The following is a 25,230-nucleotide window of genomic DNA, read 5'->3' as shown; positions in this document are numbered from 1 at the left end:
GACCAAGATGGCGGACCAAGATGGCGGCCAAGATGGCGGACCAAGATGGCGGACAAGATGGTGGACAAAATGGCGGACCAAGATGGCGGACAAGATGGCGGACAAGATGGCGGGCAAGATGGCGGCCATGATGGTGGACCAAGATGGCGGACAAGATGGCGGACAAGATGGCGGGCAAGATGGCGGACAAGATGGCGGACCAAGATGGCGGACAAGATGGTGGACCAAGATGGCGGCCAAGATGGCGGTCAAGATGGCGGCCAAGATGGCGGACCAAGATGGCGGACAAGATGGCGGACAAGATGGCGGACAAGATGGTGGACAAAATGGCGGACCAAGATGGCGGACAAGATGGCGGACAAGATGGCGGGCAAGATGGCGGACAAGATGGCGGACCAAGATGGCGGACAAGATGGTGGACAAGATGGCGGACCAAGATGGCGGACCAAGATGGCGGACAAGATGGCGGACAAGATGGCGGCCAAGATGGCGGCCAAGATGGCGGACAAGATGGCGGACAAGATGGCGGACAAGATGGCGGCCAAGATGGCGGACAAGATGGCGGACAAGATGGCGGACAAGATGGCGCACCAAGATGGCGGCCAAGATGGCGGACCAAGATGGCGGCCAAGATGGCGGACCAAGATGGCGGCCAAGATGGCGGCCAAGATGGCGGCCAAGATGGCGGCCAAGATGGCGGCCAAGATGGCGGCCAAGATGGCGGCCAAGATGGCGGACAAGATGGCGGACAAGATGGTGGACAAAATGGCGGACCAAGATGGCGGACAAGATGGCGGACAAGATGGCGGGCAAGATGGCGGACAAGATGGCGGACCAAGATGGCGGACAAGATGGTGGACAAAATGGCGGACCAAGATGGCGGACAAGATGGCGGACAAGATGGCGGACCAAGATGGCGGCCAAGATGGCGGCCAAGATGGCGGCCAAGATGGCGGACCAAGATGGCGGCCAAGATGGCGGCAAAGATGGCGGCCAAGATGGCGGCCAAGATGGCGGACAAGATGGCGGCCAAGATGGCGGCCAAGATGGCGGACAAGATGGCGGACAAGATGGCGGACAAGATGGCGGCCAAGATGGCGGACCAAGATGGCGGACAAGATGGCGGACAAGATGGCGGACAAGATGGCGGCCAAGATGGCGGCCAAGATGGCGGCCAAGATGGCGGCCAAGATGGCGGCCAAGATGGCGGCCAAGATGGCGGACAAGATGGCGGACAAGATGGCGGCCAAGATGGCGGCCAAGATGGCGGCCAAGATGGCGGACAAGATGGCGGACAAGATGGCGGGCAAGATGGCGGACAAGATGGCGGACCAAGATGGCGGACAAGATGGTGGACAAAATGGCGGACAAGATGGCGGCCAAGATGGCGGCCAAGATGGCGGCCAAGATGGCGGACAAGATGGCGGACAAGATGGCGGACAAGATGGCGGCCAAGATGGCGGCCAAGATGGCGGCCAAGATGGCGGCCAAGATGGCGGCCAAGATGGCGGCCAAGATGGCGGCCAAGATGGCGGACAAGATGGCGGACCAAGATGGCGGACAAGATGGTGGACAAAATGGCGGACCAAGATGGCGGACAAGATGGCGGACAAGATGGCGGGCAAGATGGCGGACAAGATGGCGGGCAAGATGGCGGACAAGATGGCGGACCAAGATGGCGGACAAGATGGTGGACAAAATGGCGGACCAAGATGGCGGACAAGATGGCGGCCAAGATGGCGGCCAAGATGGCGGCCAAGATGGCGGCCAAGATGGCGGACAAGATGGCGGACAAGATGGCGGACAAGATGGCGGCCAAGATGGCGGCCAAGATGGCGGCCAAGATGGCGGCCAAGATGGCGGCCAAGATGGCGGACAAGATGGCGGACCAAGATGGCGGACAAGATGGTGGACAAAATGGCGGACCAAGATGGCGGACAAGATGGCGGACAAGATGGCGGCCAAGATGGCGGCCAAGATGGCGGCCAAGATGGCGGCCAAGATGGCGGACAAGATGGCGGACCAAGATGGCGGACAAGATGGTGGACAAAATGGCGGACCAAGATGGCGGACAAGATGGCGGACAAGATGGCGGCCAAGATGGCGGCCAAGATGGCGGACAAGATGGCGGACAAGATGGCGGACAAGATGGCGGCCAAGATGGCGGCCAAGATGGCGGCCAAGATGGCGGACAAGATGGCGGCCAAGATGGCGGACAAGATGGCGGACAAGATGGCGGGCAAGATGGCGGACAAGATGGCGGACAAGATGGCGGACAAGATGGCGGACCAAGATGGCGGCCAAGATGGCGGACAAGATGGCGGACAAGATGGCGGACAAGATGGCGGACCAAGATGGCGGCCAAGATGGCGGCCAAGATGGCGGACCAAGATGGCGGACAAGATGGCGGACAAGATGGCGGGCAAGATGGCGGACAAGATGGCGGACCAAGATGGCGGACAAGATGGTGGACAAAATGGCGGACCAAGATGGCGGACCAAGATGGCGGACAAGATGGCGGACAAGATGGCGGACCAAGATGGCGGACCAAGATGGCGGACCAAGATGGCGGACCAAGATGGCCGCCAAGATGGCGGCCAAGATGGCGGCCAAGATGGCGGACAAGATGGCGGACCAAGATGGCGGACAAGATGGTGGACAAAATGGCGGACCAAGATGGCGGACAAGATGGCGGACAAGATGGCGGGCAAGATGGCGGACAAGATGGCGGCCAAGATGGCGGACAAGATGGCGGACAAAATGGCGGACCAAGATGGCGGACAAGATGGCGGACAAGATGGCGGACCAAGATGGCGGCCAAGATGGCGGCCAAGATGGCGGCCAAGATGGCGGCCAAGATGGCGGCCAAGATGGCGGCCAAGATGGCGGCCAAGATGGCGGACAAGATGGCGGACCAAGATGGCGGACAAGATGGTGGACAAAATGGCGGACCAAGATGGCGGCCAAGATGGCGGCCAAGATGGCGGCCAAGATGGCGGCCAAGATGGCGGCCAAGATGGCGGCCAAGATGGCGGCCAAGATGGCGGCCAAGATGGCGGACCAAGATGGCGGACAAGATGGTGGACAAAATGGCGGACCAAGATGGCGGACAAGATGGCGGACAAGATGGCGGGCAAGATGGCGGACAAGATGGCGGACAAGATGGCGGACAAGATGGTGGACAAAATGGCGGACCAAGATGGCGGACAAGATGGCGGACAAGATGGCGGAAAAGATGGCGGACAAGATGGCGGACAAGATGGCGGCCAAGATGGCGGACAAGATGGCGGCCAAGATGGCGGCCAAGATGGCAGGCAAGATGGCGGACCAAGATGGCGGACAAGATGGCGGACAAGATGGCGGACAAGATGGCGGACAAGATGGCGGCCAAGATGGCGGCCAAGATGGCGGCCAAGATGGCGGACAAGATGGCGGACAAGATGGCGGACAAGATGGCGGACAAGATGGCGGCCAAGATGGCGGACAAGCAGGCGGCCAAGATGGCGGACAAGATGGCGGACAAGATGGCGGACAAGATGGTGGACAAGATGGCGGACAAGATGGCGGACAAGATGGCGGACCAAGATGGCGGACAAGATGGCGGCCAAGATGGTGGACCAAGATGGTGGACCAAGATGGCGGACAAGATGGCGGACAAGATGGCGGCCAAGATGGCGGACAAGATGGCGGACAAGATGGCGGCCAAGATGTCGGCCAAGATGGCGGCCAAGATGGCGGACAAGATGGCGGACAAGATGGCGGACAAGATGGCGGACAAGATGGCGGACAAGAAGGCGGATCAAGATGGCGGACAAGATAGCGGACAAGATGGCGAACCAAGATGGCGGACAAGATGGCGGACCAAGATGGCGGACAAGATGGCGGACAAGATGGCGGACAAGATGGCGGACCAAGATGGCGGACAAGATGGCGGACAAAATGGCGGACAAGATGGCGGACCAAGATGGAGGACCAAGATGGCGGACAAGATATCGAACCAAGATGGCGGACAAGATGGCGGACAAGATGGCGGACAAGATGGCGGACAAGATGGCGAACAAGATGGTGGACAAAATGGCGGACCAAGATGGCGGACAAGATGGCGGACAAGATGGCGGACCAAGATGGCGGCCAAGATGGCGGCCAAGATGGCGGCCAAGATGGCGGCCAAGATGGCGGACACAAGATGGCGGCCAAGATGGCGGCCAAGATGGCGGCCAAGATGGCGGCCAAGATGGCGGCCAAGATGGCGGCCAAGATGGCGGACAAGATGACGGACCAAGATGGCGGACAAGATGGTGGACAAAATGGCGGACCAAGATGGCGGACAAGATGGCGGACAAGATGGCGGGCAAGATGGCGGACAAGATGGCGGACCAAGATGGCGGACAAGATGGTGGACAAAATGGCGGACCAAGATGGCGGACAAGATGGCGGACAAGATGGCGGCCAAGATGGCGGCCAAGATGGCGGCCAAGATGGCGGACAAGATGGCGGACAAGATGGCGGCCAAGATGGCGGACAAGATGGCGGACAAGATGGCGGACCAAGATGGCGGCCAAGATGGCGGCCAAGATGGCGGACCAAGATGGCGGACAAGATGGCGGACAAGATGGCGGGCAAGATGGCGGACAAGATGGCGGACCAAGATGGCGGACAAGATGGTGGACAAAATGGCGGACCAAGATGGCGGACAAGATGGCGGACAAGATGGCGGACCAAGATGGCGGCCAAGATGGCGGCCAAGATGGCGGACAAGATGGTGGACAAAATGGCGGACCAAGATGGCGGACAAGATGGCGGACAAGATGGCGGCCAAGATGGCGGCCAAGATGGCGGCCAAGATGGCGGACAAGATGGCGGACAAGATGGCGGACAAGATGGCGGCCAAGATGGCGGACAAGATGGCGGACAAGATGGCGGCCAAGATGGCGGACCAAGATGGCGGCCAAGATGGCGACCAAGATGGCGGCCAAGATGGCGGACCAAGATGGCGGACAAGATGGCGGCCAAGATGGCGGCCAAGATGGCGGCCAAGATGGCGGCCAAGATGGCGGACAAGATGGCGGCCAAGATGGCGGACAAGATGGCGGACCAAGATGGCGGCCAAGATGGCGGCCAAGATGGCGGCCAAGATGGCGGACCAAGATGGCGGCCAAGATGGCGGCCAAGATGGCGGCCAAGATGGCGGCCAAGATGGCGGACAAGATGGCGGACCAAGATGGCGGACAAGATGGTGGACAAAATGGCGGACCAAGATGGCGGACAAGATGGCGGACAAGATGGCGGCCAAGATGGCAGGCAAGATGGCGGACCAAGATGGCGGACAAGATGGCGGACAAGATGGCGGACAAGATGGCGGACAAGATGGCGGACAAGATGGCGGCCAAGATGGCGGCCAAGATGGCGGCCAAGATGGCGGACAAGATGGCGGACAAGATGGCGGACAAGATGGCGGACAAGATGGCGGACAAGATGGCGGACAAGATGGCGGACAAGATGGCGGACAAGATGGCGGACAAGATGGCGGACAAGATGGTGGACAAGATGGCGGACAAGATGGCGGACAAGATGGCGGACAAGATGGCGGACAAGATGGCGGCCAAGATGGTGGACCAAGATGGTGGACCAAGATGGCGGACAAGATGGCGGACAAGATGGCGGCCAAGATGGCGGACAAGATGGCGGACAAGATGGCGGCCAAGATGTCGGCCAAGATGGCGGCCAAGATGGCGGACAAGTTGGCGGACAAAATGGCGGACAAGATGGCGGACAAGATGGCGGACCAAGATGGCGGGCAAGATGGCGGACAAGATGGCGGACCAAGATGGCGGACAAAATGGCGGACCAAGATGGCGGACAAGATGGCGGACAAGATGGCGGACAAGATGGCGGACAAGATGGCGGACAAGATGGCGGACAAGATGGCGGCCAAGATGGCGGACAAGATGGTGGCCAAGATGGCGGACCAAGATGGCGGACAAGATGGCGGACATGATGGCGGACAAGATGGCGGACAAGATGGCGGACATGATGGCCCCCAACCACCCCACCCCACTTGCATTGGCGATCTCACGTGTTTGATAGTATGCAATAGCAATAGTGATGGGCAAATTTGTCCCAAGCTGCAGATATCACCACTTGAAAACATGCTCTCCTGGTATCGGAAATCTGAAAACAATTGTGTGCGCGGCTATGGTATAGTGGTTTTCACAGTTGACCAGCTGATTTGGTCATTGGACAAATTTTTCAGCATTTTGTCAACTCTCGTGGCCCTGCACCTAATGGATCAAAGAATGCTATAAAACATAATCAATTGTTGAAGTAGTTCAGTAAGTAGAAGCTCTCCGCAGAAATCAACCGTTAATTTTTGTTCATCGCCTAAAACATCGACGTGAGCGAATGATCATGGATGTAGCCGTTCAAATCAAAATCGAATTTCATAACTTAGTAACTCGCTCATTCTGTATTGCAAAATGTATGACAGGTGACTACCCCTCACAATGCATCAGAGAATGAGCGATCTCCCGCCAGGATATGCAATATATACGTGGCATATTTACGTGGAGTAATTTGATTGGATGAATTTTCCTCTGCATTCGGCTCCATCTGGGGATCATTCTCATTGATGACGGCACCACTATCTGTGTTTGTCCCCGTGCTCGATGGTCTCGGCTGTCTTCCTCGGCGACGTATCTTAAACATACCATGAGTCCAACCGGCTTCACCCCGTGGAAACAGGATCGGGTACTGTAGTGGACGCATCATCTGGATGGTCTCATACACTGGCCTTAAGGATCCTTTAGCACGATGTTGCAGCACAATCTCCCGTGTATATTCCGTGCTACCGGTGATATCGTCACAAACACACATGACCCATCTCACCTGCAGTCGGTGCGTTGTTTCGGCACTGGTCAATACCTGCTTTACGTGAAAGGAGGTAAAGGCGCAGTTCATCGCGAACAGACATGCGTTCTTACGTATGACTGAACATCCGTGTTAGGAGATTGTGTGTGATAAATACCCGCTGCAGGACAGACAATAGCGATTGAGTTCACCACCAACTACTTGTGCTTGAGTTTTTTGTTAAGTTAAGTTAAGATCGAAGAAGTATAACTGAGTGTTGCATGGCGAATATCCCGGAAGCACAGCGAGCGAACCATTTCGATGGAAAAGTGCTCCTTGGATGCTTTAGTTGTAAATTCCACCACGTGCAGCTTCTCGAAGTTGGCGCACGTATGATTGTAGCTCCATTTAGAAGAGTGCAGGTACAGTGGTAACTGGTGTTGGTGGTGATATAATCGGTTCCGATATTGTATTCGAAGATGGTGATGGCCCTGGCGGACCATTTGAATAAGATGAGCGGCCCAGCGGCGGATCAAACGGTAGGCGGAGTAGGCCCCTTCTTACTGCGCTTTTCGCCTTATCTCATTTCAAGTCCCCTCAATATCCCCCTTCCATCCTGCATCGTTTTTAAAATTAGAGGCCCCAACTTTATTTCCGCCCTGGGCCTCCAAGGGGATTGATCCTCCGCTGCACAGTCTATGTATTTTTTATCGTTGCTTTTCCTTTCAATTGTTTTTTTAAGGTTCGATGTAGTGATGATTTTCTCCGAATACAATTTTCACATGTCGAAATTTCCTTATCAAAGCTAAATTCATTTATTATTGTTCCTACGCATGGTTATTGTTCTTATTTACAGCTTATTGGATATTCACAAGAATTTCAGTATGCAACATTCTCTTCTAATGCTCTTTTATATTATACTTTTTATAACGTTTTATGTTAACTTTCATTTGTTGTTAATTAGGAAATTTTGTTTAAGACTTGAGTTCATGAAGCGCCAGAAAGACCTAGGATCGGCGGAAAAGCAGTATAGCAATCTCACCACATATTATGCGTAATGAAACCGATTGAAAGCAGGATAGGCGCATGATGCATATTTGTAAGTGCGAAAGAGATGAAGTTACTTTTACGGAGGGGTTGCGAAGCGCACTTTTATCAGTCTTCAAAACCTGTAGTACCCGGTCCTACCACGGGGGTCAAGGAACAGGTTTACAGGAAGGACAATAGAGGGAGAAAGCTGCTATAAACACGTAGTTGAACGAGGAGACGGCGTCGTCCATGTTGTCAGCGTCTTCGATGAAGGACCAGTCTATTCCGGATAGTGACTTAAAGAGTTTATTGTGGTCCATTTTCCGGAAGTTGAAACCTGCAGCGGCACAAGGCAATCGCGAGCTATCGGTAGATATAGGTGGCATAAATGAAACGGTTCAGCGGCGGATCAAACGGTAGGCGGAGTAGGCGGTCGCCTAGGGCCTCGCCGTGTTGGGGGTCCCAAAAAATTTGTGCCGATTGTGCGATTTTTGGAAATTTAGCAGCAGAGTTAATTTATAGCACAAAATCTAATTAAAAAGGAAACAATTAGATCGAAAATATCCTTAGATTTTATGTCTTTCTTGATTATTACTTATTCGAAGCTGGATTGTAGGTTCAGCTTATGTCCACCCATTCCAAACTGTCCAAACACTTCATCATATCCCCGTGAAGAATACTGTTCAAACTACATTGTTGTAATCTCGGTAACATATGCATCGTTGTTAGACTGGAATTGTTCTAAAATTTCCAATTCTAACTCCATACGGTTGAAGATCATCTCCGCGAAATCGTTAATCTAAATTTAAAAAAAAACACGAAAAACGATACTTGAAGAAATCAAGTATGCATTGATATAAAAACAATGTATTCAGCGAAGAACCTATCATAGCAGTCTTGCTAAAACATTGTTGGCGATATCGTGCGTGCTGAAAGCGGTCTCGTTTTTTGCATTGAAAACTCAGTTTGCTTGAGAAAAATTAGTGAGAGCTTTGTGGTGTTGTAAACCTATAATTTGCTACTGACTATTGAATTGTGCATGAGGAGCACGTAGTCTGTTTCATACTGATGTAAATGTGACGAAATGATCGCAAGTGTCTTCACAATGACCGAAGAGATCAGTCCAGAAATTATTGGATTTCTTGACGCACGGACAACTGACCTAAAATTTTAGCATCAAACTTCATACGCGAAAATCAAGCGAACGATCGAAATTCACATTAATGTGTGCAGGGCCACGAGAGTTGACAAATTTGTCCAATGGCCACATCAACTGGGCAACTGTGAAAACCACTATACCGTTGTCGCGCACACAATTGTCTTCAGATTTCCGATACCAGGAGAGCATGTTGTTCAAGAGGTAACATCTTCCATCCCCCTCCCCCCTTCCCCTCAAAAATGGCGGACAAGATGGCGGCCAAGATGGCGGACACAAAAGGCGGCCAAAATGGCGGACAAGATGGCGGCCAAAATGGCGGACAAGATGGCGGAAAAGATGGCGGACAAGATGGCGGACAAGATGGCGGCCAAGATGGCGGACAAGATGGCGGACACAAGATGGCGGAGAAGATGGCGAACAAGATGGCGGACAAGATGGCGGCCAAGATGGCGGCCAAGATGGCGGCCAAGATGGCGGACAAGATGGCGGACAAGATGGCGGACAAGATGGCGGACAAGATGGCGGACACAAGATGGCGGACAAGATGGCGGACAAGATGGCGGACAAGATGGCGGACACAAGATGGCGGCCAAGATGGCGGACAAGATGGCGGATAAGATGGCGGACAAGATGGCAGACACAAGATGGCGGCCAAGATGGCGGACAAGATGGCGGACAAGATGGCGGACAAGATGGCGGACACAAGATGGCGGCCAAGATGGCGGATAGGATGGTGGGCATGATGGCGTACAAAATGGCGGACAAGATGGTGGGCATGATGGCGGACAAGATGGCGGACAAGATGGTGGGCATGATGGCGGACAAGATGGCGGACAAGATGGCGAGCAAGATGGTGGGCATGATGGCGGACAAGATGGCGGACAAGATGGCGGACAAGATGGCGAACAAGATGGCACACAAGATGGCGGACAAGATGACGAACAAGATGACGCACAAGATGGCGGACGATTGGGTGGTGGTGGCTTGTGGGAGGTTAGTGGAGACCCATGGGAGGTGGGTGGTGATTTGTGGGAGGTAAGTGGTGTCCCATGGGATGTAAGTGGTGACACATGGGTGGTGGTGACACATGGGAGGTGACACGTGGGGGGTGGTGTCACGAGGGGGAAGTGACACGAGGGGTAGATGACACGAGGGGGAGGTGACACGAGGGGGGAGATGACGGCTAATCGACGGCTAATAGACGGCTAATTGACGGCTAATCGACGGCTAAAAGGCATGGAATTGACATGGAATTGCATAAGAAGTTGCGCGCAATCTTCCGCCATCTTGCTCGGCTGGTACCAGGTGTCACCTCTTGAAAAACATGCTCTCCTGGTATCGGAAATCTGAAAACAGCTGGTTTTGTATGGAAATTCGTATGGAATTGCATACGAAGTTGCGCACCATCTACCGTCATCTTGCCGCCATCTTGCTCAGCTGGTATCAGGTGTCACCTCTTGAAAAACATACTCTCCTGGTAACAGCCGGTTTTGTATGGAGTTTCGTGCCAGTCGACGGAAAGTTTGAGCGAGAGAGATAAGGGATACTTCCCATTTCGTCCATCTCACTTGCACTTGGGATTTGCAACTATCATCCGGAAGCGCCGGGAAGTGAGCGATGAAGGGAGAAGGGGGGAGAGGGGGAAAGAAGATGTCACCTCTTGAAAAACATGCTCTCTTGGTATCGGAAATCTGAAAACAGCTGGTTTTGTATGGCATTTCGTACTTTCGTATTTTCGTCGATGGAAAGTTTGAGCGAGAGAGATGAGAGATACTTCCCATTTCGTCCATCTCACTTGCACTTGGGATTTGCAACTATCATCATTCAGACATTCCTTAAGATTCAAGCTCTGTATAGTCTTATTTAAAACTAAAAAGATAATTGAATTGAATGTTATTAGCAAAGTTTGAAATTTCCTATAAAATAGTAAACGTCTACCAATGATGTTCTTGATGCTATGTTCCCTTACATATTGTTCTACAGCTTGAACCATTTAGTGGTATTGGACGATTTCTTTCAACCATGCAAGGCCAAGCAATGCCGTGAATGTCTCTAACAAACCTATAGTAGTCCCAGTGGTAGTTATTAAAGCGGCTTCTATATAATTCTTCATAATACACATAAATGGGGTAAATCCTCTTGAAAATTTCTGACTTATAACAGAAAAAAAACAGTTTCTTGAACAAAAGCATGCCTTTATACTGTATTTTGCAGCAACATCCTATTATAAAAATGGCAATGACAAAAACCTTCACATATATGCGAATGTTATGCTAGCGTTGGATACTGCTTAAGTGTTTCATTTTTGTTGCTACTATTGAAAATGGATGTACCAAAGTACAACTGATTTCAACATCCTGTATCATGCAGCAAGCTGTAGCCCAAGAACAGGTTCCAAGCCATTGCTAAGAACTTGACATCTTTTAAAGGGCTCTTCTTGCTTTCGGGAAGAAATTTCTTCGCCGCTATGACATTGCCGTACCGACACAACTGATAATATTTGCTTTTGCTCATCCTTTTGTATACCAGGAAATTCTTGACTTTAAAGCTGAACTGCCATGATAGTTTCGCATGCATCTTTCTTCAAGCCAGCAGTTAGATTCAAGAGTTGGCTTGTCGTTGAGCATCTTAAAATCACCAGCAGGACAAGGAGAATGTCATAGAATACCAATGCAGAGCGCTGATTGATCTTCACACTGCTTAAATGTTGAATGTTTATGAAACTTCTTAACAATAGTGATGTGTCGTTAGTTTAATTTAATTTGACATAATGAACACCAGTGAATGCAACGGAATTCGCTGTGGGTTAGGTTTCTTCCACCTTTGCCTAACCATGAAAGTACGTCACAGGTGACAGGTGATACAGCTGACTAGAAAGCAATCGTTGCCAAAGATGCGTTATATATTTGGCAGTAAGGGAAGGAACCATTAGCGAAGTGCATTCATAAGGGTTCTTAAGTTCAAAAATGTCAATAACTTAACCAGAATACGTGATTTTTTTATCACCGTGCAATCTTCATTCTCTACTCTTAGAACAAAAAAGCGTTTAAATCAATGAATGACATCGATTGAAATCGATGTCTTTTATTCTCAACATTTTGACAGACAATCGAGAGGTTTCATAGCAATACTTAAAGGCATTGCATGCGTCCTTGAATAAAGGACATCGATGTGCATAAATCACAAATATAACCAGTGCTATTCAATTAATAGCATAGTGGAGGCAATAAATGTGCTCCTTTAGGAAAAAGGCCCGGCAAGTACTTACGTGACCCGATTAATTCCTGAAAGACCTACGAAAGTAAAATTAAGAATAAAAGAAACACCGGACCCAAACAGTCATTGCCCATACACTTGCGTAGAGATATGTCAGCCATCGTTATTGTTTGGATGGAGCAAAGCAGATACATTGAAACAGCCGTTCTTTCACTACCTTTATTTGCGGTGATAATAGGAGAAGGGATCAAAATAAATGGGATTGTATTGAGCATAACAAAGATATAAGGAAAATTAGGAGCGGAAATGAAGGAACTGATAGAAAAACGGTTAAGACTGCTCGGTTCGCATCTTTGGCACGAAAGAAAAATCGTAGGACACATGTGAACGAAAGTAAAACAAATAGATAAAAGGCTACATTCTAAGCAGAGATTCAACTTCTGCGTTGATACATACCACCCTGGAGAAGTGTACGACATCGCAGACATTTTCTCATCGCGAAACTGTACCAGCTTCTGTATTGTTTATTCTACCCCTTCTTCATGTCAGATTTCCTCACAGATAATTTGATTCTGTGTGATGTATCTCCGAAAAAACGGTCAAATTGCAAGCTACGTATTGATTTTCGAACGTAGTATTACGTGTTGGAATATATTTCGTTATGTTTTCTATTTTAATCCAGGTGTTTAGAATTAAAGTGTCTGCTCTCTTAATTTCACTATTTACTCAGTCGCGCTATTTACTCGAGTCAAAAATATAACTCAGTCGCGTCTAATCGGAATTAAATTTTAAATAAAAATAATAAATATCAATAATAATAAATAAAATATCACTATTAAACCGTTTGCCAAAGGATGCACATGGTTCGCACCTCATGTTCATATTTTATTTTGTCTTTAACAAAAATATCCATTCTAAAATAAGTTGATGTTCACATTTAATTTTGTCTTTAACAAAAATATCCATTCTAAAATAAGAATAATTATTGGTCATGTCTAATGCCATAGGTTAAAAATTGTTTACGATTCAACAGAAAAAAAACCATCGTGTGATATAGCCATTACATGTAAAATGCCTGTATCATTCAAATAATTGTGTTACTCATATTAAAAAAAAGTATTCATTATTATTATATAACTTCGCACTTCGCCGTATTATCATTGAACAGCTATTATTATCTTTTCTGTTCTCGGAACAAATTAACGAACGGAATTGAGTTTTTTTCATGAGAACAGCTATCTTTGTGTATCTTATAATAATACACACAACTGTATAGTATAAAGCTAAGATCGTATTTGATTATGTAAATTGTTAATAAGGATCATTTCAAGATAATTTGAAGAAAATTGACACTTACGGATTTATCAAAATTTGTCATAAACAATTGCTTACAAAATAATTACATTATAAATACTTTGCATGTCAGGCGTACCGATAATGGTTATGTATATTTAAATTTGTTATATCTCATATTTGTTAGTAAAGTACCGTGATAGCAAACATAAATAGTAAATATTATGAATATCTTACAAACAAATGAAATCTTGTCTGATTGACCTGGCATCATGCAATCTCTATGTCGAACTTCCAAAGGTGATTAACTTAGCTTACCGTATTTTATCGCGAGTGCCGTTATACTCCACTTCATATTAGGTCGATGTTATTCCGATGTGTTCCGTCGAGCCTTTCGTAAGTTGCCATACCTAAGATGCCCCAGGTAGTAGTTCGTCTTTCGGTCACATTAAAGAATTTGTTGGCCAGAACAAATGGTCTCGTGGGGTTTACTTCTTTTCGTGAGTAGGAGTGCAATCGACTCTCTACATCCTTGAAGCATGGAGGCTATCGCCACCTTAGCAGGCAAAAACAAAAATAGGTTACGGGTTGTCTGAAGGACCTGAATTTCGTATTCACGTATACCGTACACCTTATATAGTCTAACATACAAGAAAAAACATAAAAAAGAACCCTATTGCCTACGTATGCACGCAACCCACAAGGAGGCATCCTTGTCATGGGTACTTCTTCGCTAGCGGCGACAGCATCCGCGTGAAATGAGCCGTTTTTTATGTCGTACTCACACACAAACGCGCACACTCAACCAGTTACTAGCAGACACAGAAATGCCTTTCGTTTCCTGGGATAGTGTAATTAATCTTCAGCGAGATGAACGAGTATGAATTAAATTTATTGCCTTTCATAAATCTTCGTAGCATATACTCGTACAGGTCGCCAATTCGCTTTCGTAGCCCCAAGCAAAGAGGTCATAGATTGGCGAATAGAACACACAGCTGGAAAAGAATAAAATTTAAGAATGAAAGTATTAGTTACCTTAAAGAGGCTAGTTTCAACACCGTTTAGTTTTTTCTGCTTTCATTCATATTCAATTTATTTATATACATATAAGCAAAACAAGTAGGCTTAATCATTATTTTCTTTACCAAAAGAACTCATGTAATTGATATTAATCATCAAAAATCTTCCAAGTTCTATAATAATGTTTTTCTTTGTTAAATCCTGTGCGAAACAAAACAAACGAAAATATTAATTAAAACATACAAATATTTTCATTTTTTTTTTAATTGTTACCAAATCGTAATCGTAAATAAAGTAATTCCTTCATAATTATAATCTAAAAATAAATTCCGTTAGAAATATTTGGTATTTCGCAAACTAGTTAAAGATTTTCTGAAGCGGGTAAAATAATCTTATAATAAAGTAAAACATATTATTTAATTTGACCAGGCCTCATAGTATTATTGTAAAGAGGAACGTTAAAAGACATACAATAAATAAGTAAATAATTATATAACAAAAAGGATTTAGACTAAAACGATTCTTTCAATCTTTAACAAAAGAATTTTAATCAAATACATAGTTACCGGTGCAGAGTCGTCGTGTCAGTTCAGAAAATATACATGCTACTTATATCAAAAAATATATTGTGTAATATGTATGTTTTTTCACTTTTTTTCGCTACGACTGACAACTGTGTGATGATGATGAATACCTTTTTTTCTTTATCTAAAATAATTATATAAATAATGAATAAGTATTCACAGGATTCAGAAACGCTCGAAATTTGTCGCATGACTCTCCGTCCTATCACAAAATGTAGTTAGTAGGTGGATTGGCTCAAGTGTTGGAATATTTGTTTAAAAACCATCTTTAGATAAATCGTCTTTCTTATTCCTGTGAATTACAATTACAATATCGTATTACATTATCGCCATTGAACCTTGTCGACATACTGAAGGCCGTCATAAGCACCTCCGGTACTATCGAATCGTTTCCCCTCTGAACCCCCTCGCTCTGAAAAGTACCCTTTGAATCTATGAGTATGAATTTTTCTTACAAGAAATAAATCGTTGTTAATGTCGTGATCTTATCTTTAGTAGAGTAGTCACCGATTTGTAGAGGGGTTTCGGGTAAAAGCGAGAGCACAATTCAATTATTAAAGCATTCAAGTAAAAGTGACTTGGTCATTCTGAATGAATAACCGAGTTATTATCAGTACCGCCCTATGAGCCCACGTATCTAGTTAACGTTCAGCCCTAGATTGTAATTAAATCGCTGATAAATGTTCATAGGTGATCGGCAAATAACTTATTGATACATTTGAAAAGGTTTACGATATAGCCCCTTATCAGTTTATTTAAGCAAACAGGCCGTAGACCCCGATTAAGTTATCTATTTAAGCGGTTCATTGATAAGAACTTGTTACAACTTCGCACGTTGAAGTTCTGCACCCGCCAACTCCCGTAATTCGCGACGCAGAACCTTGCCGCTAAGGTTCTTCGGAATAGCATCAATAAAGCGAACTCCACCATGCAGCCGTTTTGCTGCCGAAGTTCGATCAAATACATACTTCACTATCTCTGTTTCAGTGATGGCAGCTCCGGCATCATCTGGTTGCCGTACAACAAACGCAAACGGGAGCTCGCCTGCTGCCTCATCCGGTACACCGATTACGGCAGCATCAAGTACAGCAGAATGTGTCAGCAGAACTGCCTCAATTTCTGCCGGAGGCACTTGGTATCCTTTGTACTTAATCAGCTCCTTCAACCGATCGACAACGAAAAATTCACCATCCTCATCGTAGTATCCAACATCACCAGAGTGCAGCCAACCGTCTGCGTCGATCGTATGTCGCGTTGCCTTGTCATCGCCAATATACCCCTTCATCACCTGCGTGCCACGGAAACACAGCTCTCCACGCTCATTTGGTCCCAGGATTCGGCCAGTGGTTGGGTCGATTACCTTTACCTGTGTCCCGATCTGGACACGACCAACGCTTCCCGGTTTGTGATCGTCTCCGCTCTGGATAAGAGTGGCTAGCGTAAGCTCACTCATACCATAACCTTGGCGAACGTGACTTATATGGGGCAACCGAGTGAGGAGTAACTGCTCCGTCTCGCGTGAAAGTGGAGCTGCTCCACAAATGATTGTTTGAACACTGCTAAGGTCATAGCTTTCGACGAGCGGATGCTTCGCAAGAAACAGCACAATGGGTGGCACTGTCAACAGTGTATTGCAACCATAAGTTTCAATACAACCAAGATAAAGAAAGTCTTCAAACTTGGGCAAAGACACCATGCGCTCCTTAATGCACAGGACATTAATTAGGCTTAGGCAACCAAATGCATGAAACCAGGGCAACACACAAAGCACCACCAAAGGATCCCGCACTTCCGTTAACGACGACGATTCCCTGCAATGATAAAGGAAAACGAAATGGTTATACTAGCTTTAGGTGTAACTGTTACGTCAGTTGGAGATTGATGGTATGAGATACAGTACCAGATACCTGCCGTATTTGTATTTAAAAACTAAATATTATTAACTTCACCATGGCTATTAATGAAGATTCCTTGTACATCAAAATTGTTCCCAACCTACCGAAAGAATACCTACTCTGTCAAAGCCACACTAGCCATCACGTTCGCCTGCGTAAGTTGCACGCCCTTGGGTAGTCCTGTCGTGCCGGACGAGCACATGATCAATGCTACGTGCTCATACACGTTCGTAGGTGAAATATCAAACACAAGCGGATTGACAAAGGAAACTGGGGCAAGAAAATGTTCCATCAGTGTGTAAGGTACACTAGAAGACACATTTTCACAAAGATTCTCATCCCCAAACAATACCAGTCTTTCCACAAATCCGCGACACTGCACGGCAGCTGCAACTACTCGGTCGGCAGAAAAGGGTGACAGAAATACGACACGCGGTCGTGACAAATTGAAAGCGTGCACGAACTCACCTAAAATAATAACAACTTTTTAGTTTATGCGGAAAGTCGTGCACAATGCATCACGTACGTTCGGAATAAGTGAGGTTGATAGGAGCAACTGTGGCACCTAGCAGAAATGACCCAATCAGTACTGCCGGGAATTCCATCCGGTTTTCGGATACTAGACCAATTACGTCACCGCTACGTATCCCAGCCTTCCGGCGTAGACACTCAGCAACTCGGGCGCCCTGCTCCAGTAACTCCATGTACGTAACTTCAGTTCCATAGACACCATCGATCTACAATCAGTAAGGTATAGGGTTTAAAAACCTGTTGACCTAGTGATCCGCAGAAACGCTTGATGGAAAACACACCAAAGCTATATCCGAACCGTTCTGCAACAACTTTCGCCGTACGAACGTGCCCAACGATGCACAACCGGCAGTAATGTCAGATTTGTGCGGCTGACCGCTTACGATAAATTGACTCTCCTTATTCGACATACTGCGAAGCGTGCTCTCAAACAACTGACGTCAATGTAAAAATGCTTACACTTGGTGACCGCTGGGCCATCGCGATACTGTTTGACGACAGCACTCCCCATATCAGATGCGGTCGCTATCAAATGCACCCGTACGATGATAAACTGAATCAATCGATTAACCATCCTTTCCAGCTTAAGCTCACGCCCGAATCGCGGACAAGCGTTGCATATTGCTTAAAGGCGAGTGTTTATCTTGCACCGGTGTTGCTAAAACACTTTGATCTGGTTTATTTTTATCGCCAAAAAGTCCTTCAATGGTTTGCTGGGTGGTGTTTAAGCCAAATTCTTAATATTCTTTGAGACAAAACTGCCCATTTGGACTAAATCTTTTGTTATAACGAGAAAACAAATTTTTTTATTGGTATGCATTATTATTAACACAAATTCATTTACATTTAAGAAAAGCGTCTTTTACAAAAATATCAATCATCCGCATCGCAGAAACTCTGCTGAGTTGTGTTTCACCAAAACGAACAATTAAGTGCTTTGGTCAACGACCTTTATATATAGGCAATATACGCTTTGAATCACACACCCGTCGGCAACAAAGCTCTGCTAACGCCATCTATGAATCAAGATGTAAGCTTTGTGAAAGCACATGCAACTTCATCGTATAAAAGCACCAAGCAAGTTTATGAGCAAGCTTAGATTTATTTAAATGTAAACTTTTGTACCGTTAACAAAATTAATTTTCCATTAAATTAAAATTAAATTAAATTAAATTAACTCATAATGGAATCATTCAATTCAACTGTTAGTTGATACATCGTGATAAAATAATCAGTCATAGTGAAATTATGCGGCATTTTTTGTAAGTTTGTACATTAACTACTAATATTATTAAGATGTTTATAATCTTTCCCTTTCGCGTGGTTTTCAAATCAAACAAATTGAACTCGTGTCAAATTAAACAAAATAATAAAATATGAAAACGTTAAAAAACCGATAAATAAAGGTACGATAAAAACGGTAAAATGATAAATACAACATACTTGATGCCCTCGACAAACCTCGTTCAGCAAAAAAAACAAACAAAATGTAAAAGCATTTTCGATATGTAAAATTTAAAAGCGTTCATTTGGATTGTGTTTTTTACCATTAACTATTATTTCGGTAACGGGGTCCCGGTGATGGATTGGTTGCGGTGCCGGGCTTCACAAAACACGACCGGTATAAAAACCCATGCGAACCAATCCTCTGTACACAGGACTGATCTCGCTATGTGTAAATTAAGTAATAGAAAACCATAAATGGCAGGCCTCGACCTCTTGACGTTGTTGTGCCGATAGGGAAGGAACTATTGATAATATTTATGATGCAACGAAAAACAATGAATATAAAAGAACACATTGAACATAAAGGCTGATTATTAATAACGGTGGCCTCATTCTTTGGCGATAACACAATCTTAAAGCAATATTCAAACAATCAATAGGTGCAGGGCCACGAGAGCTGACAAAATGCTGACAAATTTGTCAAAACGGAGCTTTTGTAACTTTTTGTGAGCTTTTGTCAAATTTCGTTTTATAGAAAATCCACGACAAAATGCTGACAAAATTTTGACAAAATGCTGACAAAGTTTTGACGTTTGCAGAAAATGACAAACAACTCTCCGGAGAAAAGAAGAAGAGCAATTTCTTACATGTGTTATCGGTAATTTATCATTAGAAGAAGCGTGGTACATTTCATAATTGCGTTCAGTCCAGTGTTTATTTAGTACCCAGGTAAGTTTGACCCAGTGGCGGATCAAACGGTAGGCGGACTAGGCGGCCGCCAGGGCCCGTGACAAATAGGGCCCCTTCCGAAAAGGGGCAACAAAAAAGAAAACAAAACAAAACAAAGCAAAATGCAATAACGTTCCTACCCTTCCAAAAAGAAATGCATAAACTGATGTGCCTTAAGGAACTAAAATTAAGCTGTCCTCAAGAACAATCCCGATATGCGAGGAACCGGGCCAGGGGTAAAATTTGTGGCCCGCAGAAGCTGTCCGTATGGTGGCCCCTCATAGCACTGCTTCGGTTGATTTTGGTGTCCTGTAGAGTATATGGGGCCTTGCATTTAAACCGATTTGGCCAGTGCACGGATTGATGGCAAACACATACACACGCAATCTATTGTCCGATTGTCGGAACGTTCTCACGATTGCCGGAACGTTCCGGGACCCCAGTTTCCCTTGCGGAAAGTAAATTTGTGGCCCCAATTCTTACAAGTGTGTATGCATTTTTCTACAAGCAAACAGTGTCGCTATGCTGTGTCACCAAACAAAAACCGATAACTGTATTTTCTAATGTCTACCTAACGAAAGAGAAATCATTACTTTTAGAACTGCTTGCTTTACTTCGCTATCATCGCTTGGCACGTTGGATGTTACTTTTTGATGTACCCTGTTTTTGACAAACCAAAGAGCAAAGAGCTGAAAAATATGAATCTGTCTTAGAACCATTTAGAGTTTATTACGACTGGAATTTATCATTAGAAAATAAAGAGGAATTCAATTAACACATTATCAGAGCTTTATCGAAATGATATTGATGCAACAAGTTTGGAAGACGAACTAGATCAATTTTTAGTCGAATGAATCCGAAATGTAAGATAACCAGAATGCCGAAAACGTTGTCAAAGTTGATTTGAACGCCATGTATACAGTAGTCAAAGACATGTCATGCGCTTTTCCAAATATAGAAACCTTATTGTAAATACTCCTCAGCATTCCTATTGCGAATGCTTCTGGAGAAAGGTCATTTTCAGTAATAATGAATCAATGAATAAAGAATTATTTGCGTAGGGGTGGCCCTATGGCATAATGGTAGCGGAGCCGGTCTTCTCACGAACGGACCGGACCAAAATCCTATCCGGACCACTCCCTCGTAGAAAAGGCTGACGTGGTAAAATAAGTCGATAAGGCCAGGCCGTTCTAACGAAAAAAAAGAATTCTAATGAGTCAACAACTGTTTCTGGGATTTTGGTATTATTTCTCTGTACTTACGGTTTTAATTAACGTGATTGTAAAAATCAAAAGGCTTTGGGTGGGTAAAAAATTACCATGTATGGCCGATGAAGCTACACCAAAGAACCCCGGAACGAGGAATTATTTGTAATACCTGAAAAAAAAACTTATCACTTGCGTATTTATGACGTCTTCTCGATATTTTAAATTATCGTTTAATTATATATAATTTGTTCAATTTAATTAATTTAAATATGAATTGAATTTAATTTGATTATATAAACAATCAGTTTATACACTGAGTTACAGCATAGCACTTGACAAAGTATGGGTACACTTTGTACACTTTACGCTCTTGAACACATTTTGAATCGTTAACTTATTTGATTACAGCGTTTCTCAGCTCAAGTTAACATTGTCCCCGTTGATCTCAACAGTGTCGCTTTCAATGTTAATTTGGTTCGATATTTACTTATAACTGCATCCACATTTTCATCAATGTGTACTTCGATGTAACCACTGTTTCATTGCATCTAATAGACATCATGTTTGGAACGGTTGAACCGATTTGATTTATGGAAGGTTGGGGGGCCTTGGGGGCAAGATTGGGTAAGATCCGCCACTGGTTTGACCAATAAATTCGAATGTTTATTATACAGTTCCGGTTATACCAACAAAAAAAAGTCCAAGTCTTTAACTTTCACAGTAAACAAACATTTGTGCTGTGATAAAATAAAATGGAGCCACCATCCGCCAAGAAAAAGAGAGTAGAAAAGGTAATATATTTTAATGAGGTTTGTTTTGAAAAGAAAAAATTATTTATTACTGTATTCTATTTGATTATTGTAGCAAATTGTGATGAGCCACGAGACTGTACTTATGTTATGTAATTTAGTTGAAGCTAGAAGCTGCCTGTGGAACCGAAAAGACCCGAACATCAAGTGCAAAAACAAACAGTTGGATGCATGGAATGAAATTTCTACAATTTTAAATATTCCAACTGTTGATCTGGAATGGAAGTGGAAATCTCTTTGCGGTTCATATCGTTTTTATCACGGCAAAGTAGTACAAAGTAAACTAACTGGTTCGTGTAAGTTAATACGTGTTTTTGAAATGTGGTAGTACTTTAATCAAGTTGTTATGTGTTTAGCGGCAGCAGCCATTTATAAACCACATTGGTTCGCATATGATGCCATGAGTTTTATGAGTCATGTTAAAGAAGCCACTCCTACTATTGATACGGTAAGTTATTTTTTTAATTCCATCGTATGTTTTTTCCACTCAATTACATTGCACATTGTTGCATGCCACACACTTATATCAGTAGATAACACATAGGTTTTTTTTTGTTTTCATACAGTGTGTCCAGGCCATATTGCTTATTATGATAGCTTTTTACTTGTAACTATGTACTTGTTTTAATTATGTTATGTTTCACATTAGTTGGGAGGCATTTCTTTCTCCGAACCATGATAAGTCACCTTATTTCGGGTGTACTCGATCGTGCCTTTACATAAACTCGTTCATTTAATAATTCGTATAAAGTATTCCTTAATAATTTGTGTCATTTATTTCAAATCATTATATTATTTACAGGGTTTAATAGTTATTTATTACAAGTCATTTACATTCAAATTTTTAGTATTTACTGTTCAATCCCTATAGAATTATAGAATGGCTTACAGTATAAAATAATAATCATTATTTATTATGGAACTTCATATAAAAATTCTGCAACATGCATTCGCATTTGCATTATTTGGCTGGATGATCTTAATCTAATCCCAGCGAGAGGTACGGATGGTTCTTCTACAATGCTACGCCAGGTGCCTGAAATAATGTTGCCGTATGTTATGCGATCCACTGCGTCGTTTAGAAAATAATTATTAGACGAAGTACTGTTTCTTAAGAAATTGTAAAGATAGACGGTGGCTTGGACCACTACTTGGGCTACTTCTGGTTTAACGGCAATGGGTCTAGAATACTTATTATTCACATTATTCAATACAAAACCAACAAATTTACAAGCTACATAAAACAACAGGCTTAGGATAAAACCCACAACTGTTAACAGTTAAATATAACGTGAAATTTACTACAACCTTTAACTCCATTATACTACAGCTTGGAAAAAACCTATCAACAACAACCTCAACGTTCCGAGCAATTGTAGATACAACTATAGCGACAGAGCAACCTGTAGAGAGCGCAAACCCCGATCCATTTATTTCGCAACCATTGGAACCAAAATCATCAGTATTACAACCTGAAGTACAACCTGCCACTAGCCAAACCAACCACTCACAATCACCAACAGCACCACTATCCATACCTCAACAACCAGACTTGCACGAATCAGAACCACAAACTTCCGAAAGACCATCACGCTTTCATCAACAAAATAGACGAACTGCTGCAGAAACCTGGAATGCAAGAACACGTGTAATCAGCGAGTTCATGCAAAACGATGCCGAGCTTATTCAACTACTACAGACCCTAACAAACCAAACTTCGGCAATATCAGACCCAGAATCAATTGAAATCGCAGCAACTTTTATGCAGATGATCAAGCAAGTTCCAGCAGAACGGCGAAATAACTTGTTCGGAAAGGTTCAAGAAGTTTTTGCCAACGCATACAACCTTGACGAAGATGTTATCGTATACAGCAGGGCAATATCCAATTTGTTGCAAGTGATGGATAGTGGCAAACGAAAAAAAGTTTTCAAGAAGATAGTTAGAGAAATAACTAATCAATTGGAAGACTCCGATTCGGAATAAACTTTATATCTAGTTAATAATGTACTCAGTCAACCGAGTATGCTCGGGATAAGACAAATTGCAAGGAGGAAATGACTTGTAAAATTGTACACCACTCAACACTACGGTGTCGATAATAGAGTCGTCATAATGGAAATATAAATAAATAAATAAATAAATAAATAATAATATACTCATTAGAACATGATCCTTGAGTGCCTCTATGATGGCCTTGCACACTTATGGGACTATCCTTGATATTGATCTGACTGATATCTGCAAACGATTCGAATTAGTTTAAATAACATAACATAACAATAACATGCATCACTAAAGAAATATTAATATACTGTTTCTCATACCTTAAATAAAAAATAGAGGCTTGCATAACTATCACCTGTCGCAAGGTATCTTAGAAGCAGTCTTTCCTGCGCTGTGATAGCACGCCTCATATTCGTATCCTGCACACTAATTGCGGGCTCTATCAAAGAAAGCAGCAGATCAAAATCTTTTTTTGGCATTCGCAAGAGGTTGATAGTAGCTTCATTTGTTTCCTTTTCCATTATTGTTCCAAGCAATCTGTTACCAGCCTCGTTTCTTTGAATCAGGATAGGTGTCATCCACCAATGTCTAATAAGACGCAGAGCCCGCCGTCGTCGTAGCATGGTCATCGCTAACACTCGGGACAAAATCCAAGACCATTGCGGTGCTTGCAGTCTTGCTAACATTTGCATTTCATCCCTACAAAGGCACCGACCACCTTAATTAATAAATTTAAATCCGAAATTACTGTAACAATCGAAATATTGAACGAAATATAACTTAAAATAAAACATTCTTTTTCAAATCTTTTAATATTTACACAAAAAATTAAAATTCCCAGCGGTCAAGCTTTCATTCGTTTCTCTGCGTTTCATCCACTTCCAAACCTCGTTGGCCTTTACTTTTACGTATCGGCACATGCTATCTCTGTTTTATTGTTTGTCAAGTATGTTCTTATCTCGCTCTTTTCGAACTTTTCGAAACTTTCGCACCGTCCGCTGGACATAATCCCAATATGCAAACAAATTACTCACCCATACCTACGCGGTTACCGCGCTGCAAACATGCACAATACATGCACAAAAAAGCTCTTCGTCAAGCGAGCTTCACAGGGGCTTTACTAGGACCGAGTGAAGCCCCTGTGAAGCCCGCTTAACGAAGAATTTGTCCGTGGGGTATGACATCATTTTTTTTTGGTAACAACTGTCGAAAGCTGTGCAATTGTGTGCGCGGCAACGATATAGTAATTTTTTGCAGTTGACAAATTTTTTAGCATTTTGTCAACTCTCATATCCCCGCACCTATTGACTTCGTCTAACTGCACCGTACCGTGATACGTTGCCTTTGTATTATTACTCACTACACCTGCAGCGATGATAGTCTTGTGTAACAGCATCACCGATGAACTTTTTACCGTCATCGATGGTATTTTATTTGTGCCACGTAAGTAACTTGGGCCA

At 44.7% G+C, this 25,230-nt stretch overlaps 1 protein-coding gene across 1 annotated transcript; it reads right to left on the bottom strand.

Moving 5' to 3' along the window:
* Window positions 1-15,967: 15,967 nt before the first annotated feature.
* LOC128306959 (uncharacterized) lies at window positions 15,968-17,983 on the bottom strand. Its single transcript, XM_053044640.1, has 4 exons — window positions 17,855-17,983; window positions 17,569-17,779; window positions 17,162-17,510; window positions 15,968-16,958 (listed from the first exon to the last, which is right to left on the bottom strand). The coding sequence occupies exons 1-4, from the start codon at window positions 17,981-17,983 to the stop codon at window positions 15,968-15,970; spliced, it is 1,680 nt and encodes a 559-aa protein (XP_052900600.1).
* Window positions 17,984-25,230: the final 7,247 nt, after the last annotated feature.

This window comes from Anopheles moucheti, chromosome X (genome assembly GCF_943734755.1).
Source record: "Anopheles moucheti chromosome X, idAnoMoucSN_F20_07, whole genome shotgun sequence".
Lineage (NCBI taxonomy): Eukaryota > Metazoa > Arthropoda > Insecta > Diptera > Culicidae > Anopheles > Anopheles moucheti.
This window is presented reverse-complemented; position numbering and strand designations above follow the sequence as displayed.